At 38.6% G+C, this 19426-nt stretch overlaps 1 protein-coding gene across 2 annotated transcripts in view; it reads right to left on the bottom strand.

Annotated features, from left to right (window-relative positions):
- GRID1 (glutamate ionotropic receptor delta type subunit 1) overlaps positions 1-19426 on the bottom strand; it is a 513783-nt gene that overhangs the window by 99478 nt on the left and 394879 nt on the right. For both annotated transcript variants that reach the window (XM_027649514.1, XM_027649515.1), the window contains exons 6-8: positions 14102-14275; positions 1552-1713; positions 197-316 (exon numbers count right to left, since the gene is read on the bottom strand). In XM_027649514.1, coding sequence (XP_027505315.1) covers positions 197-316; positions 1552-1713; positions 14102-14275 — 456 coding nt within the window. The remainder of the gene's footprint in view (positions 1-196; positions 317-1551; positions 1714-14101; positions 14276-19426) is intronic.

Raw genomic sequence — 19426 nt, forward strand, 5'->3', positions numbered from 1 at the left:
CTTGCAGAATTCCTGCCTACCGATATAAAATTAGTTTTCAAGATTTAAGTGTGTAACAAATTAGAAAATATTTCTCTTATAGTAAATTTCTTCTGCAGTATACCACTAATTCATTCTTAAGAATAACATTTTCACCTGTGAAGCAGAATACACATTATTTAGAGGAAAAGAAAAGAAAGAAGCAGCATGTCTTTACCCTCCGCACATCTTTGCCAAAGGTTTCGCTGTAGCTTGTACCCAGGATTTCAAACTGAACATAGGGGTTGGCACCATCTTCTCTGAATTCCATAACACCAGTAAGCCCAGTTATATGGCCCTGAGGAAATAAGTTTTAAGCAGTTTAGAATAGAACAAATTTAGCTTTATAAACACTCCTCTGCATTAAAGGTAGGTAAAATCTGCTTTGAAAATGCTTACAGTGAACTTAAATGTAGCAATTGCATGTCCTTAAATAGCTTGAATCCCAAACCAGTGCCAGACAAAAGACTTTATTTTGGGTTTTTTTTTCTTTTTTTTTTTTTTTTAAATTACTTCAGCACTAACACATCCACTGTTTATGGCCATCAAGTCATCATTGTTCACAGAAACAGAGCCCAAAGAAGAGGAGAAGGACTTTGGTGGACTATGAGACAACAGCTATTTCAGTATCTACTTGAACTAAAGCATGTTCACTTCTGGGTCTGAATACAAAGGCATGAAACTCCAGTCCAAAAAAAAAGAGTATGCCTGCTGTGCTCCCAAGAGAGGCAGGGAAAAAAGAAGATATAATTGGAAATATCTCTGTGAAAGTATCACCAAGTTTGATTTTGGGTTTGTAGCAAAGATGCTTGAAGTGACACCAAAGTTTGAAATAATTTAGCAATAAAGAATAGCATCATTAAGACTGGTCAGAATGATCAAACTGCATCTTTTTACTAGAGGAAACAAGGGGTTTCTTCATAATAATTTCTAAAGTTAGAATAGTAAAAAATGAGGTTTTTTTTTCATTAGCACTTGTGATCAAATAACTTTCATACAAGAAGCTGCCATGCATCTGCAAAAACACAGTACTGTCCATATTTGAGTAATTCAGCAATGCTGCAAGACAGTGTAACTGTTAGTGACAACTTAGCTAAATCAGATCCCTACAGTACACAAAAACATACTTACCAATGCTCAGCTAACATGCAAAGCTAGTTGAGTTTAGTAAATGGAACAAAAGTCTTAAACCATATCACTGGTTGCCCCCCTGAGCTCCTTAGGTTGTTTTCTTTATAAAATGCATGCTTCCATTTCTACAAATGGCTACTCCTAATCATGCTATCTCCACAGAAGGTAGCTGTGAGAACAACAGCGGTAGAACACACACCACTGGAGCAACACTGCAATGTCTGCAATTTGTTTATCATAAATCATTTGCTCATTTAATAGCTATGGATCATTCCTGGTAGTTGTAAATCACTTGCTTTTAATAAATCAAAGAAAAGTTGAATAAAAAACTCTTCAAATGCTCGAGTAGAAATGAAGCAATTCTTTCAATTGCTCACACGACTGTGGTTTTTCTTTTCTCACCTTCTTAATAGTCTCTAGCATGGATCGTCCTCCATTCCAAGGTTTGGTGGATTTCCTCATGCAGTTCAGGCTTGCCATGCTGTGCCATTTCCTGTCCTCCAGTTTTCTGTGGAAAGCATTGGCCAGCATGAGCACACTGTCATAGAGGTACAGGTTGGAAACCTGCAAGCAATAATAAGAATGAGCCTCTTTGTTTATTTGAGCACCTTTCAAAGAAACTGCAAAAATCAGCTAATAAAGTGAACAAAAATAAGGCATAAGTAAAAACTAAAAGCTGGGAATGTTTGATATGTTCAATAGTCAGGGCATTTGAGGCAAATATCAGTGAATCTGGGTCCTTCTGGCTGGGGAACTCTGGCTCACATACACTGCCTGAGCATTACCTACACCACTGCAATGCAGTGCTGTAGAGATCACACTTCACATATAAACTCAGCTAGAGAGGGAGTACAGCTATCTATCAATGAAAGACAAGGATTGCTACTTTGTCAGTCCTTTCAGCAAGGAGAGAAAGATGGAATAGAATTAAGTTGTTGGGTTTTTCATTCATTTGAGCAATCTCCTTGGTAATTTCTGGTACAGCAAACCCACCACAGTGCATGAATGCAAACTAATGCAACTGATTAGAACAAAGGGAGGGGACATTACAGTATTATTTTGGTCTTATCATCTCTCTCCACCAAATATACAGGAGACCAGTTACTATACTTCTTTCTGTGGAACTACTGATTTTAGTCTCCTTATTCTTCAATTTACATGAGAGATAATGAGAACAATAATTGAGAACAAGGGCTTCAGTAAGAACAGAACACCACACTAGTAATACTGAGCTATGTATTTCATTTTTCAAACCAAGACACGGCCAGCAATAATAGATCAGATCTTTGACATGTAGTGGTATGCAACACAGTTGATAAAACTTCAGCAGTGGGAATTTGCTGAGAAGTGATTTAACAAAAATAATTAAATATTCTTCACCTGTTTCCAGAGTTCACATGCACTCTTCTTCAAACCTACGCGCAGGAGTTTTGATTTACTCTTTACTAGATTCAAATCTCCAGTTCACATAATTTGCAGAATATTTGCAGCATTTTTTTATTATTATTAAAAATATATTCTCCCAGCTGAAGGTTTTAATAAGGGTGATCCATGAATATGCCATTTATCTTCTGTAATATTTCTAGTTCACCTTAGAAAGTGATGCCTCAAGACCAGGAAGGGGCTACATATGGAAGTTAATGCAGCTGCATACTTCCTATAAAAATGTCATTCTCTAAGTGTGCCAATAAAAGTGTCACTCTGTGAAAGCTTAAACATGTATTACTGTTGCATCACTGGCTCCAAGTAAACTCCTGATATCTCTAAGATTCTAATCTTCAGAAACAAAATATTTCATGTTCCATAATCTGGAATTCAACATAAATTGATAATCTAAGCACTTTAAAAAATATTCTAGTATAAGTAAATATGAACAGAAGATATATAAGCAAAAATTCATTTTGAAAGAACCAAAATACAAAACAAATACATGAAAAAAGAGGTTGAGAATACCCACAAATTTGACTAAATATAAAAAGGGATCTTAATATGAAAATAATGCAGAATTTATGAGAAACTATCAGTGAGAATCAGTTCCAGCTGCCACTGACACTTATTTCCTTCTTTTCTTTTGAGCCTTGTTGAACAAGCAGTCCACATTACCTATATTTATTATTTTATCCAGTTAATCCTTTTCCTTTTAAAACAGTTTTCAAAGTAGCTACTTTCCAGATTTCCTTAGTAAAGAGTTAGTAGAGAGTCCCAGCAACCAAGTTTTCTTCTTCTCAGTTGTATTTGTTTCTCTAATCTCTAGATATTTTCCAAACAACTTTAAAATACAGCAACCAAGTGGATCCTCATTATTCAACAGAGCACTTTTCTTCTTCTAGATTAAACTACTCGTCACAGAAAAAAATCAAAACAAACCTCAGATCCCACAAGATAAACCACACACCACAAAATCCACTTGCTTAGAAATAGGTTTTACATGTATAAGGAAAAATACCATTTCTTATGTGCCATCATGGTCCTTTTTACTCCCCACTGAGTTTTATTTCCCATCCTCCCTTTTAACTGACAACTCATTGTCTGTTGCCTTGGAACTGGTACAAATCAGGAATGCTTTGGGGTTTCTCCGTTTATCACTGTTCTTTTGCAGTTCTGGAAAACTGCAGCCTCACACCCAAAACCGGTGTGCTTGGTATGCTAGCAGAGAGCTCTAGGAGAGAACAGAAGATGCACTTGAGTACACTGTTTTCTTACTCTTTCTACTTTTTCTGCTTTTGAAGAAAACACCCCAGTTCTGCAGGTATAATTTACTGAGAGCTTGTGAGAATTGTGTTGAGGATCTCAGCCCACGTGACCATGCATCCAACTCAAATTACCTAATGCTGCAGAGCAAAACAAACCACACCTGTTTACTTACTTAATCCTTATAGTTTAGCTAGATTTATAATGGAATTTGTATCACTACTGTTCCATTAATTTCTTTTGAAAAAATTGTATAAACTGAGTGACAGCAAGAAAGGGTCTGCACAAGAGAAATCTCCCACTACTTATACCCTTCTATCATACATCTGGAGGTATGTACCAAGGTAGGAGGAAATGGTGCAGAGAATACAGTAAGTTACTTTTTGCCATGAAAAGAATACTCTACACATCTTGTTGTACGCAAATATCCACTGGTATTTTGACGCTCCAGTTCTCTTCTACTGAAAACCTCATCCAAAACATGAGTATATGGTAGTTTTTAATCAGCAAAATTCCTTTCTTCATATAAACATACTCTATCTACTCCAGGAATAACCACATGCATATATAACTACATTTTACTCATTTCTCACTGAAGGCCAATATCGTACTGAAGAGTAAGTTGAATCTTATTCACACAATCAACACTTCTTTTTTTTAGAACACAAAATGTACAAGCTACTAAAAACCCAGCATCAAAACTTCCACAACTAAGGCTGGATTTGTAACATTAAGAAAACAAATTATCTTTTTTTTTTTTAATATTTTCTTTGTTCAGTCTGCTAGTTAAGCCATAAATTAACACAAAATGTGTAACTCCACCCTATAAAGAACAACCTTTAAAATTTATACAGCCTATGAGTCAAGGCATCTGGTTTTGCACAGTGATCAAAAATCAGTGCATAGAGAGTGTGTTTATTTAGAAGAAGAGAAGACAGGATGTTCACATGATGTTACTGTTTTGGTAGTCCTCTAGGTTGAGTCCCTTTGAAGTGTAAAACACAGTGAAGAACAGAAAACATCGCAGTGCCTCAGCACAGTGGGCACATAAAAACCCAGCTCCTGACAATCCACTGTAGTATAAACTTACTGTCTTTACCTAATTCCAAATGGGAACTAGATTTATGCTAGGAAACAGAATTATGCAATCAGGTCCAATCTGATGCCTGAGTAGTGTTCTGTTACTGTGGTTGAACAGTTGATTTCTTCAATACCTAGAGTAAGATATATTATTAAATTACCATAAGGCATGTTTTTAATCTACTTTTTTCCTAATTCCTTTCTGAGGTAGACAAAAATACTTAAACACCTCAGATATGCTCCTCTTCTCAAAATAATATTCACTTTCTACTTGAATTCATTACTACATACGTATTCTCTTGTAGAAAAAAAGTTACTTAAGATACAGAAATTCTGGCCTGATGTCCCAGTAAATCCAAGGATATAATAATTTCCTCTGTTATATTTTAACACAGTAAAATCTCTGCAGATGTCCTACATCATATTTACAATATGAGTTTGCTGCTACCTCCAGAACAGTGATGCTTTGAGAAGAAAAAAGATTAAGCAGTCATAGCCTGTATACACTTGAAACTGCAACTGCACACATATTTTAATTTTCAGTGAACTATCAAACCCCCTGTGAGTACAGACATGACATTGAAAGAGAATTTGTGAGATACCAGTGGTTAAGCCATACTCCAACTCCATCAGTACTGTCAGAGGCATGAGAAAAAAGTAAACTTAAAAATTAATCTTCAGGTAGCATTCAGAATTCATAGCAAAGCAAGAGACAAGAAAAACAAGGCAATGTATTTGGCTTCTTTGGGATTTCAAAGCTCTGGAGCATTTTTTATTTCCCCTATTTGTATATTCACGGAGGAACAGGAGAGGGAAGGACATATATCTGCCTGAAGAGATTCCCCTTAATAGAATAAAAATTCCTAGACTAGAACAAAGTGTTTAATTTCAGTCATGTTTGGAGGAAGAGACAGTAATTTTCAGTGCTTCTTTCACTCCATTGCTGACAGTGTAAGAGCAGGAGGTACTGAAATGCTTTTTAATCTATCTGCTATAAGAATGATAGTGACTGCTTCACCAATATGTTAAAGATTATGCCTGTACATGAGTAATTTTAGGCATGTTCTAGTTTATCTTCTGGAAATTATTCCAGACTTTATGAAGCTCTTATGTATTAAAGAAATAAATCCACCATACACTAGTAGAGAACAGCAGAAATTTTCAACAAGAATAGAAATCTATCACATTATTAAATGTCATTTCATAGAGGCTTCTATGTGAATTTCATGAGATTTTCCAGAGTGATTTTACTTTTAAAGTTTTGTAGGAAGATAGCTTGTAACTCCTTCAGAGGGACTAATCAGAGGCAAGTGTTCTTCTGGGAAGGCCAGCAAGCCACAAAAACTGACCCCAACTTCTGAGTGGCCAGGAGAACCAGGAGTCCAGCCAGAGAAGAATGCTGAAGAGACCAGCTGAGAAGGTAAGCTGACACTGAGATGCCACTACTTCAAAAAATCATTCCCAAACTGGGCATCTGTACCTTGTTGCTGCCAAAATTGCTCTGTGAGTGGCCACAGCAGTCAGCTCCAAGGATGAAGCAGATGGAAGAGGAGCTCAGATCAAGTGCAGCCTGCCAGCAGCAGAAACACTTCCTACCTGGGGAGTGGTATCATGGTGGCTGCATATGCACACACCAGCATGCCCTAAAACTGTTTCAACTTTCAGAGTTCAAGTGCTGCCAGACATAGTTACACACTTGTGTCTCTAATGGCAGAATGCATCTTACTCAGGGCAGTGAAGATGGATGGTGTACTTATGGTATAGTGATGTGCTTATGAAGACATTGTTGGAATGGAGAGACTGAAAATTTAACCTGTTTCATTCTCTTAAATAAGTTTCATAGAATCATAAAATGTCTTGTGTTGGAAGGGACCTTAGAGATCATCTAGTTCCCAGCCCCCTGCCATGGGCAGGGATGCCATTCACTAGAATGGTAGGTTCACTAGAATGAGCAAGTTGCTTAAAGCCCCATCAATCCTGGTCTTGGACACTGACAGAGACGGAGCATCCAGAACTTCTCTGTCACTGGAGCACTTGCCAGTGAAGTCTAAGGGAAATAAATCATTGAGTACCTCAGCCTTATCCTGGGTAACCAGGTCTCCTATTTCCATTCAGAATTCACAGTTTTCCTAGTCTCCCTTTTATCACCAACTGTACTTATAGAAGATTTTATTTTTGCCCTTGACCCCCTCTCCATTCTTAATTCTATCAGGGCTTTAGCTTTCCTAACCTGATCCCTGGCTACTCAGACAATCTCTTTGTATTTCTCTCAGGCTTCCTGTCCTTGCTTCCACACTCTGTAGGGTTCCTTTTAGTGTTTGAGTTTTTCCAGGGGCTACTTGTTCCTCCATGCAGGCCTCCCAGCATTTTTGACTGTCTTCCTCTTTACTCCCCTGAACTCCAGGATAGTGAGGTTGCTGTGCACCCTCCTCGCTGCCCTAAGGATGTTGAACTCCAGCATTTCATGGTCACTGCAGCCAAGGCTGTCCTTACCAACCCCCTCCTTGTTAGTGAGAACAAGGTCCAGCATAGCACCCCTTTTCTTTGGATCCTCTGTCACTTGAAGAAGAAAGCATTTAAAGAACATCCTGGATTTTTCATGCCCTCCTGTGATGTTTCTCCAAGAAATACCAGGGTGGCTGAAGTACTACATGAGGACTAGGACCTGTGAATGTGATGCCACTCCTATCCATCTGTACAGGAACCTCATGCTCTCAGTCTTCCTGGTCGGGTGGCCTGTATGGCCACTATAATTCCATCTGTCCCTGTCCTCTCTTTAGTCCTGACCACTAAGTTCTCAGTGAGCTCCTCATCCAACCCCAGGCAGAGCTCCAGCTGGTCATTGACATAGAGACACCCCCTCCCCATTTCCATGGTCTGTCCTTCCTAAAAGCCTGCATCCTTCCATTCCAACAGTCCAGTCACAGCAGCCATCCCACCATGCCTCCGTGATGCCGCTCCCTGCAGGAGTGTGCACATCTCTAACTCCTCTAGTTTATTCCTAATGTGGGTTTGTATAAAAACATTAAAGTTGGGCCCCAATGAAGCCAACTCACTGGCTGATGTTCCTTTGTGCTGCTCTTCAGGTGGTCTCCTGCTGAGCTGTGATCCTTTTCCAGGCTCTGGGCACCTCTTGCTGGTGCTCACATCATCTGGTAGGAGTGGGATGGACTGAGATTCCCCTCCCATGGAAACTTTAGTTTAAAGCCCTCTTCACCAGCTTGGAAAGCCTATGAAAGAGGATGCTCTTCCCCTTCTGTGACAGATGGAACCCATCAGCTCCCAGCAGACCAGGTTTCCAAAGAGAGTGCCATGGTCCAAGTAGCCAAACTCTGCACCAGGATTTGGGCCCAGGCACTTCCTGAAGTTTGAGGTCTACACTTCAGCCTCTCCCTTCAGCAGCTCCATCTGGGTGCAGGCACCAGCCACCACTGGGGTAGATGGTGCAGATCTCCACTGCAGAGGTACAGCCTCTGCCCACAGATGAATGCCCACCATTCTGCACTGAGGGTCAGGAAGGATGAGTGCCCTTGACCTGTGCAGATGGTCACAGAACTGCCTGGTTACTGAGTTATGTGGACTTCAGCTCTCTCCACTTGGCTCCTGGAATGCTCCTCCCTCCAAGGAGGCGTCTTCCCTGCGTGCCCTCCAGCATGAATGGCTAAACAAACTCTGCCCACCACGTCCTGGTCCACACTGCTCCCTAGGGCTGCTCTTGGGAGAGTGTGGGCTGGTTCCCGTTACTCCTGGCCCTGCCCATGCCTTGTCAGCCACTCGTGTTTTGCAGAAACCACTGTGAGACTCTGCACGAGTATGAAAATGTTCTAAATACTTTGCTGCTCAGAGAGAACAAAATCACAGCCAGCAGCCTGGCGTTCATGAGAAAAGCAGAGTCAAAAAACAAACATTCATTAAGGACTCAAATGTCAGCTTCAAACTTCCAAAGAGCTATTTACTTATTATCACTAAGGCAACTGAAATAAAATTAATAAAATACTCCTAAAACCGCAGAAAGACAGGCCTATTATTCTGACAGTAAGGAAATCTAACTTGTGTCTGATTTAGTGCTTTGCCCATTCTAGTTTTAAGCATGTCAAACAACAGGCTTTCCAAAGATTTCTTTGGAAAAATGCACTCTTAGAATCCCTTTTTAATTCATAAGCAGCTCTTATTTGCTTTTTCATTTTATCCTGTTTTTACTGAGTTACACATTTCACAACATTTTTCCCTACCCACAGTTTCTATTCTCTGAATGTTCACTGTCCTTCAGCTGTTTATTATGAGTAATTAACATAATTATGAGTGTTTTCTTCCCCAGTATGTTTTATAACAACATATTAACAATAATATGAGGCCTGGGTTACCCTGTAAAGCTCGAGTTTGTTAGCTGGAGGCATTGGCTTCACTCATTAAACATCTCAAGAATTTGGCACAGCTAACACTAATCATCCAGGGAAAGTCTGGTAGGAGACATTTAATGAAAAAAAACAGTGGAACACAACTAAGAGTCAGACAGGAGGACAAGAGGTAATGTTGGAATTGCAAAAGAGAATATAAGATTATAATTTTATTTGACCCCATTTATAAATAAATATGGGTGCAAATTAGGTTTCAGAGGCAATAACAAATGAAAAATGGAGGTACTAACCCTTTCTTCTAGCCACTGTTGTCTGCTCCCTGATAGAGCACTGAACAAAAATTCAATGAAATAATTATGCAAATAGAGAAATCCAGCAGTCAGGAGAGGCAGTCTGAGCAGAGCAGAAAAGCTCACCTGGGCTTTCAGCCTCCAGAGTGTTCACAGAATTCCTCATGGCCACAGGAAACCCACAGTGTTTGGGGTTTTTTTAACAAATTCTTCTGCTAACACACTTTGTATAAAGCACATGCCACTGGGCTTCAGGGAGAGATTATCTTGTGCAATGGGCAGTAAAGTCAGTTCAAGGATATTTTTCATTTATGTGGCACTCCTAAACAATTTCCGTATGACTGAATATCTGGCAAAAAATCCAAATTAAATTTTACTAGAGAGACATGTAAATATAAGTTTTTAATGAAAGAAAAAGAAAAATGTGGCTCATTGATCCTTCATTGGAGAAACTGAATGCTTTAATAGGGGTTAATCAATATTTACTGCCTCCAATACCACCCAGAGCTGTGTAATAACAGCAGTGTAAAGAGGTCAAATGAGAATAAGGCCATTTAGTCATAAAAAGTGTGGGATCAGGCCCTTAAGTTTAGGCAGCCAAACACATTTTCAAACCATAACTTCACTTACAGAAGTTAAATCGCAGTGATTCCTGAAAAGAAGACAGTTCAGGAATAAAAACACAGCTCTGTAGGAACAACTGCTAAGAGATGCCTACAAAGATATCTGGCGGACATGTCTTTGAAGAATGAAATTTTTACACAGGGAGAAGAGTAGCTCTTTCAGTGAATAACCTCCCACACTTCACAATATCTTCTCTTAAAATATGTCAAAGCAATGCCTGGAATAGTTCTTCAGCAGGGATGTTGGACCCTCAATCCTGTCAGCAATAACCTCATTAATTTTGTGACACAGTATGCTGGGGTTTTCTTTTTGCCTTTTTAATCTTACTATATATTTTGGACCATTCTAAATGAATTCAGATACACTGTGTCCCTGTTATACATTTTAATATGTTTAGAATCTCACATAGATTGAACTCATTAACTGTGTAAATGACAAACTTGGTAAAAAACCAAACCAATGGGAATTAGATTTCTAAAGAGAAATCTTTCTTCAAAAAAAAAAAACCAAAAACCACAGGAGAGAACTGATTTTGAGCTTATGAACACATCATGAAATTTAAAAAAGTATCTTCACCAAAAATTCAAGTTTGTAGAGAGGTGTCAAACTAACATTTATTTAAAGGGAAAGATTTTGGAAAGCAGTAGGTTATGCAGCAAAATTTCTTCCAACTGACTCCATAAGAACATGTCTGAAATAAACTAAACAGTTTATAGCAGTTATACCACTATACACCATTCAAATGCTGTGCACGGATACATACTAAGTCTATCCAGGACTAACTAGATTTAACTATGAATCCTGAAGTGCTTCAGTATTCTCTCTTCAGATGAGGCAATACTGACAACACTGACAGCCCAAACCACAGGATACTCGTGGCCAATGGAAGACAGCAAGTTCTAAACTGTCTTTTCCATTTACAAAGAGTAAGAGAGATGGACAGAAAAAATCCTGTATGAAGAATAAGGAAGAGAGAAATGTGGTCTTCCAAAGTCAAATAAAATGACCAAGACAGGAAACTCTATAAAGCTTTTTCTCCAGTCCAAGCAGAAACCCAGCTGAGTATGTTATATGTGCAAGAAATAAGGGCATGAGCAAAATTTTGACAAGTGGGTTGATGGAATAAGATTGGATTTCCACAAAGCATTCAGAACAGATGAGTTTTTGGATGAGCTTGCAGAACAGCCTGATCTTTAAACACCTTGTCAGAATGCCAAACCAGGATGATCACCCACTGAAAAACAACTTTCCAGGATATGGTACTAAAGACACAGAGAACAAAATCATTTCAAAAAGATTTTCATTAATTTAGCCAGAACAAAGTTAATAATCTATGACATAAATCTTTCTTTCTTTACTAGCTTGTTAAAAATGCTAAATTCTCCCCTATAAAAATATTACAGCTAGAGGCTGACAGAGATTAGCTTATTTTTCTTCAAAGTCATTAAATAAATAATTAACCAACAATAGCTGGTAAGTTACCTTGACAACAAACAATTATTGATATGAGACTGCCCAAGGGAGAATGAGGCAGGGATTTCCAGACTGTGGTGTTAATCAAACTACTTCAAAGTAACACAAAGACTCAGTGCTGGCAGGCGGTCACTGCCTCTGGTGGATTCATGCAGCCTGACATGGAGCTTGGAGCTACTGCAGCCTCTGGCAACAGGGGTAATTTAGTGATGTACTTCTGTACAGCAAAAGGTCAAAACTATTTTTTAAGCAAGAAGAAAGGAAACAGAAAATTGGAAGTACCTGAATTACAGGACCATTAATAACGTGTCAGTCATACTCAAAAATTAATATGAGCCGTATGTCCACAAGGTGTTACGTAAGATGTTTTGGCAAAGCCTATGAAAAAATGCAGCTATGGAGCACTTCAGGTACAACTGCACATCATAAAAGCATCTTGTATTCAATCTGTAGACACCTCAAGATAGCACAAGATATACGGGGGGCAGTTAATTTGAAAGTTCTCACATGTGCCCTTCATCTTTCATGCCATGAGACTGGACGTGAATGCTATGGACTCAGTTTCCAAAAGGCAAACGCTTTACCTCTGCACTTCTTTGCATCTCTTTCTTCTAGGTTCATTGAGAAGAAGCTGATGGGCAAAGCATAACATTACCATACCATTCTCTTAAAGACAGTTTCTAAGGTGGTATAATATTTCTGGAAGACAGAAACTGAGAATGTTTTGCTTCTCAAAACCCACATTTGGGAATCAGCAGGAAGAGGGTCCTTTTAAAAGGGTTCTTATCAAAGAAATTTAGTAACAGGACATAAGGCCATTTGTGCTAGCAAACCAGCTAATATATTAGCAAATAAGAACTTGCTCAGAGGCCTGTCAGAGCCCTTCAGATGAGACTCTGAATTAGATTATGCATAAACCAGCATAGGCAGAAATAGTCAAAATCCTGCTGTAATGGAAGATTGTTCCCCAATGAGTGATTTATTGGTGCAGCATAGATAATTTTTTCATCATACTGGAAATTGCTTTGATCCTCTGAAATGAGCAGCCCTTTTTCTCATTACAGCATACCTCAGAGTTACTAACAAAGATCAAAAATGTTTTTTCTTTTTGAGCCAAGACAGGCACAGACTTTCACTTGTGCAGAAAGAATACACCAGTGCTCAGAACTACAGGATGTGTGATTGGCATTTCCCAACCTTTGCCACCACTAGGACAGAACCTGAGCCAGCAGAGGTTCTCTTCAAAGAGGAAAGGTCCATATCCCTCCCTTAAAGGATTTCAGCCTCTGCAGCTACAATTTTTTAGTAGGACACAAGTATATAAAATGAACATCCCTACCCATGTTTCTTGGGAAATCTTGACCCAGTTTGCTTCCTGACAGTCTCGTGCCTCTCCTGATTTTCAATAAGCCTCACACCTTGCTCTTCAGAAGCTCTTCCAAGCCAGGACATGAGTTCCCTCTCTAAGGACCCCTCACCACCTTCCTGACCAGGCTGCAGCAGCCCAGACTGCCAACAGCCCCCTCCTCACAGCCTAACCAAACCCCTTCTAGACTCAGTTAACCACACAATACCCACACCCGGCAACCCACAGGCCCAACCAATGTGTCCTCACTCAATTCATCTCAGCTTAAGACTAAATTTTCAATCAAGTTTATAGTTTTATCCAACACCTTCAACAGTGACACGAACAAGATCCTTAATTGTGTCTAAAGTAAACCAAAACCCATGGAGTCTCCATTGAAAATCAAGGCCTTTGTTTCTAAATTACTGTACTATCCTTGGAAATAGCACTTTGAATTATATTTAAATTATAGCAAGAAAAATTCTGATATCTGGGATAAATTGCCAAGAAATTTCAAGATGCTGCTTACATCAGAGTCAAATCTGTTACCAAAATCTGGAACTTGAACTACTGGTGCATATTTCACATGCTCAGTCAATTATCAACTGCTGGAGACTTCTGAAACTATTGAGACGGGACAGATTGAATACATCAGCTGGATTCAGTCCATTTAACTAAATATGAAATGCTCCACAGCTCAATGCCTATCAGAGTTCTGTTATCCTCTCAGATTAACTCTTTCACAACAGATGTCTAATAACCATAAACATAATAATCAAGCAGTAATACCACAAGACTATGACAGCACGATATTTTTCAAATAGAAAATATTCTTAAGAGAATGAGATGTGAAAAAATCAGCTCTGAGTTAGTGCGACCACTTGCTGGTACTTCATGGACGTAACATCACACTTAAAGCACGCGGTCCCGGGAAATAAATAATTAAGTCTGGAAAAGTTGACCACAGGTCACATCCTCAGACTTATCTCAAATGTACCCATTTTTTCTTTCCTCTGTGTTAATACAGTCACAGAAAACTATCCCATGTCAAATTCCTAAGATGGGCTTTTCTACTGGGTGCAGCTACTGACCTGCAGCATCTGAAGGTAGCCTTCCTGTGGGTCGCACAGCAGGGATGATATTCGGTGATTGTTCCTCATGCACCTCTGGTTGTTGTCCCTTGAGAGAGGGAAAATTTGCCGGATCACTGTCATCCTCCCCAGAGCACTATGTACCAACTCTAATATTTCATTATCAGTGATTTCCTGTGAATGGAGATACAGTCTTTTAGAAACATATACATTTGTCCAGACATTTTATATCCTCCTTTTATTATTGGATAAATGTTTTTAAAAAAGACGACAGGAGAAAAACATTACAGAGGCACATGCTTAGTCTAGGCTAAATGTTACCATTTTGTGCTTTATAACAAAAATGCTATTTTTTTATACATCATCTGAAACAAAAGAGAACAGCCTAACACAGTACCATCTATCTTGACAATACTAAAATTCTGCATATGTAGTTCCTCATAGAAAAGCACCAAGATGGTCTCGACAGGTTTCTAAATAGAAAAAAAACAAGAGCCTTGAAACCAAATTTATATAGAAAGAATTCTTGTTTAACAGACTAGAACCTCACTATATCCTCAGGACAAAATAACAATTGGAAAATATAACAGTCTTCAGGAAATATGGCCCTTACACCTTGAACAACACTACAAGTAAGCACTTTTCCCATAAGAACAGTAGATCATTTCCACAGACTAATCTTGATAATGACTCGAGGAAGCCTTTTGAGGTTGTCTGTACTAGGAAACAAAAAATAGGAGAAACTTCATGGAAGGATTTGACACATTTAGGAACACCAGTTTCTGCACACAGAATAAATTGGGATAAGATACAAGGACATCTAAAGGACAGGCTGCTCTTCATTCCAGGCTTTGCACTTTCTAAAGTTTCTTTGTAGACCTTCACATGCCTCAGCCTCCTAATCCATCCTGGGACAGAACCTGCATGAATGGTGCTCTTGAATGGTGACTGAAGCCAACTCAACTACATGCTTTACATATTTTGTGTTTGAAGAAACACACAAAACCAAAACCTCTTTTTTTACCCCAGGATATATAGTTTGAAAAGCAACGTCTTAGCAGATCCTGAAATCATATCACAGGTGCAGCTTGTGATGCTTTCCTCCTGGCAAGAGTTCACTGTGAGGAAATACAGACAGTGGCTTTGCTGTCTGCACTCATCCCCCAAGCACCTGTTTTACATCCCAGCTCCTCACCACAGCCACCAGCAGCGTCTGGAATTCACATCAGCTCATCTCCAGCACAGGGGGCTGTCCCAGCTACACAGTGCCCAGCTTGTACAGGGTTGTCTCAGGCTCCTGCAGCACAGGAGACTGCAAGTTATTCCTGTTGCTGCTCTTAGTCAGCAGGGACCACACCTTGAGATGTGTCATCAGCAGAAGTGAACCTGACCCCAGACATTTAAAATTCAAGAAAAAATTGTTTTGTTTTCTTGCCACTTTCTCTGTCAAGCTGTGAGTGAAATGACCATAGGGTTATTATAATTACTTGTTATGATTGACTAGTACTGTAGCTTTGGCTCAGGTTAGTCCTTCTTTGCCAGTTTCCCATCATTTTTTAGGAGCATGAATTTTTAACTTTGCAGAAGGTGAAATTCATTGCATTAATGACAGACCAACTGGTGTGGCATGAAAACAGTAAATCAGAAAATAAATATGTTCTTATAAAAAAAAGATTTTGAAGCTTAATAGAAAATGCTGGGCAGCACCTGTAGCCTTGCAGCAAGATACAGAAGCAGATCCACAAGCTCTACCAATTCCTCCAGGCTGCTGTCTTGGATTTCTCTTCTGTGGGGCTGGGGGATGTTAAAACCACACCCCATGTCTAAGTTGCAGTCTGAGGGAGAGATATTTTTATGGTACAGCTTTAGCTCATAACCTCCTAGGCAGCATCCCTTAGCATGCACACTCAGACCGAGTGGCTGGAAACAGCAAAAAAAAGAAGGAATCACAAATCATCCAAACCTTCAGCTGAGCTCACACCAAACACATTTTGTGCCCTCTCCAAGTGATACACAGCCTTTCAAAGATGTCTCATAACCCGTGTCAAAATGCTTCACCTGAGACTTTTAAGCCTATCTGTAGCAGATCAGAACTGATTCCTCCATGGGGTTTCCAGAAGTAAGGTAGTAAAAGAGATCAGTCGTGATAGGCACATTAACCCAGGTTCTTCCCACTTAGCTGTAGGCACCAAGTGAGTCCTGAATGTAAAAGCCATGTCACTATACAGTCAAAGAAAAATGGAAGTCTCTGGGGCGAATTTCAGAATCTAAATTTGGATAAATCTAACCCTGAAAGTGCCACCTTTTTCTGTGTAACCAGCTGAAAGTAGCTAAATCCTTCAATGCCTCAGTTCACCACATAATGCCAAGGGGAACAAAGCTCCTGTAATTTTTTTCAGCTGATGGATATTTATTTAAGCAAACAATCCATTACTTTTAGAAATTGGGGTCCTTTTTAGAATGTAAAAGCACGGGGAAAAAAGGTTGCTGCTGAAAGTGCTGGGAACAAAAGGCCTGTGTCTGTATTTTAGAGCTGCTGCTTTAAACACTAAAGATAACTCTGGGCATTCCCAAGCCAGTGCACAGGGTGGTACAGCCACAGGCAGTATCCCAGGACACTTAAGTAGGTCCAGAAGCAGGGAAAGCAAGACTGAGTGCCTGACTGCAGAGGAGAGCAGGTCACAGCCATCCTGCACGGACCTTGCTACGGACTCCCCAGAGGGGGAATGTGCATCCCTTCCTCTTGCCTGGCACTCGAAGGCCCTGCAGGCTTGTTTCCAGAAAACTTACAGTCCTGGCTTAGTAACACGTGAAATCTTAAATATCACATGCAGAAAGGTCACCTGTGTCCCAACTGAGATAAATACAGGGAAAAAGAAAAAAAAAAAAATAGAAAGCCAAAAAAAAGGAAAAAGAAGTACATGTGAAGTTCGTTCTTACTTTTACACCCAACAGAATAGCAACATATATCCAAAAGTAGTTCTAAGACTTGTAGTTAAAAGGGAAAACAAATTTTCCATTGATCTTACAATTAAAATCTATTCATCTACTTATTTGTTTAAAAGTAATGTGTTTCCTTCCTGCAAATGACAGAAAAAAATTCTTTACACTGTGAAACTGAGTAAATTATTTAATTTTGTCCTAGAGGGTTTTTCCCTCCCCCAAACAAATGTATCCCAAATTTCCAATTTCGTTCTTGGATCATTACCCAGCACTCAGTTATTACCATTTATACCATGCGTGAATGAACTAGAGCTTATCAGCTGGTTGGGCCAGGCAAATACTCCTTGAAAAATTCTGTATCAAATGCCCACTTTTTGGTTTCTGTGATCACATGATGTTGCTACTGCACTATAGAGTAAATATTTACTTAATGCAGATGGTGGGTTCTGCTTGTTTCAGGGATATGCTTTGTGCAAGGTTAAGGAACTCAACCCTCTATTGCCTGGCACATATAACAGTAGTTTGCCCTAAAGCCTGTAAATATTGAATTTTTTGAATGAGCATGGAGGGAGAACATTTTACCCAGGGACAAAAAATGTTCTCATATCTAAGTATTCTTATCCTCATTTTTTCCTTTAGTAAGGGAAAGACTTTGGCTATTCCCAACATAGCAGGGAGCACTTAAATATTTGGGTAGGCAGACATAAGTGTAAGACTGACTATTCACCCAGGCTAATAGTAGTTCTCACCACCTGACCCAGTGCTTAAAAGGTATTTCTTTAAACACTGTATTTTTGTTCATGTGGCATATTAATAACAAATTTTTGTGGCATTATCTATTTATTTGTACATAAATATTGCTTATTTGGGGAATTCGTTTATCTGTTTATTTATCTGCACACAAAGAACTTCAATTAGTGTGCAATATTTAGTCATACTGCTCAGGGGAATATTTAAATCCGCTCTAGTTGTGCTCAACTATCATAACACAAATCGCAAAATGAGACAATTATGTTTCACATTACAGTCTCTATTTTCCTAGAGGTGATGACAGAAAATGATAAATTTTAATGAAATTAATAATTTAAATAACCAAAACGTATTTCCAGAAAGCACATCCCTGAGATAACTAGAGGATTAAACTGAAAGGCAATGAGGACAGGAACGCTCATGGAGACAAGTTACAGATTTATATGTGGATTTTTTTCCAGTAGTATCAATGCTGTTTGTTGGGTTATTCTAACTCCCCTCAATACACTATTTGCATTTGAAAAGGGACACTAATTGAAAATCCAGAAAACATCATTCAATTAACTATTTTTTTTAAAAAAATTTACCACACCTTACCCTGTACATAGATTTATTCAACATTTACATTATGCTGGCTTCTCTGCATCCCACATGAACAGACACAGATATATCCATAAAGATTAATTCTTTAAGGAAAGGGTACCATCCATTTTTCAAAGCACAGAAAGCACTCTAATACAAGTCTGCATGACCACCTGTCCTACTCTCATCCTCATTGTCCTCCCATATATACAACATTACCTCACTTCTCTTCTTTTTACTCAATGCTCCTAAAAATCCCTACAGGGTTGTATTTATAATGTAGTTGAATTAGCTCTATTTCTAGATATAAGGGCTCTGCACTGGGTGTCCAGATGTCTTTCTCAGATCATGGTGAGTACCTACACAGTAAAAAATCCTTGATTTAACAGAATATTATTCCATACTGAAAATTAATTCTCTCAGGGGAAAAATAATAAAAAACAAGCACACAAAACGATAGTTAATAAAAGCTGGACAAAACCAAAAAAACACCCAACATTAATTTTAGAGTGGAATCCACTGATAAAATAACTCATCAAAATTCATCTATAACCTTGCTCCTAGCTGACTAAGACTCCAGATCAATTCTAAACGTTAATTTTTTTGAGTGTGATGCTGGTATACATGCAGTACACTTTCATATGTATATGTATATCTTTCAATCATATATAAATTAAAAAACAAAAACAAACAAACAAATAAACAAAAAACCCAAACAAATGAACAAAAAAAACACACATAGATTTTTTGTGAAAATAAATAAGTAAGATACAAATTCTGCAGTGTCAAAGATAGCTGCCAAAAGGGAGGAAGCAAGATTTCCTTAGGCAAGTAATAAATACAGAGTACCTGGAATACAATTGGAATAAATTATAATTGTAAATTGTTACATTTTGCATTGAAATATGTAATTTTCTAAAGGTTAAGAAATTTTCACAGTGTGTTGCTTGTATTTTTATTCAATTTTTTTACTTTTTTACCCTGTTCATTTTTGTATAATTTTAAAATATTTTAGAAGCTTGCCCCACTTGCATTAGTAAGTGATCATTT

Source organism: Corapipo altera, unplaced genomic scaffold (assembly GCF_003945725.1).
Source record: "Corapipo altera isolate COAL_440 unplaced genomic scaffold, ASM394572v1 53, whole genome shotgun sequence".
Classification (NCBI taxonomy): Eukaryota; Metazoa; Chordata; class Aves; order Passeriformes; family Pipridae; genus Corapipo; species Corapipo altera.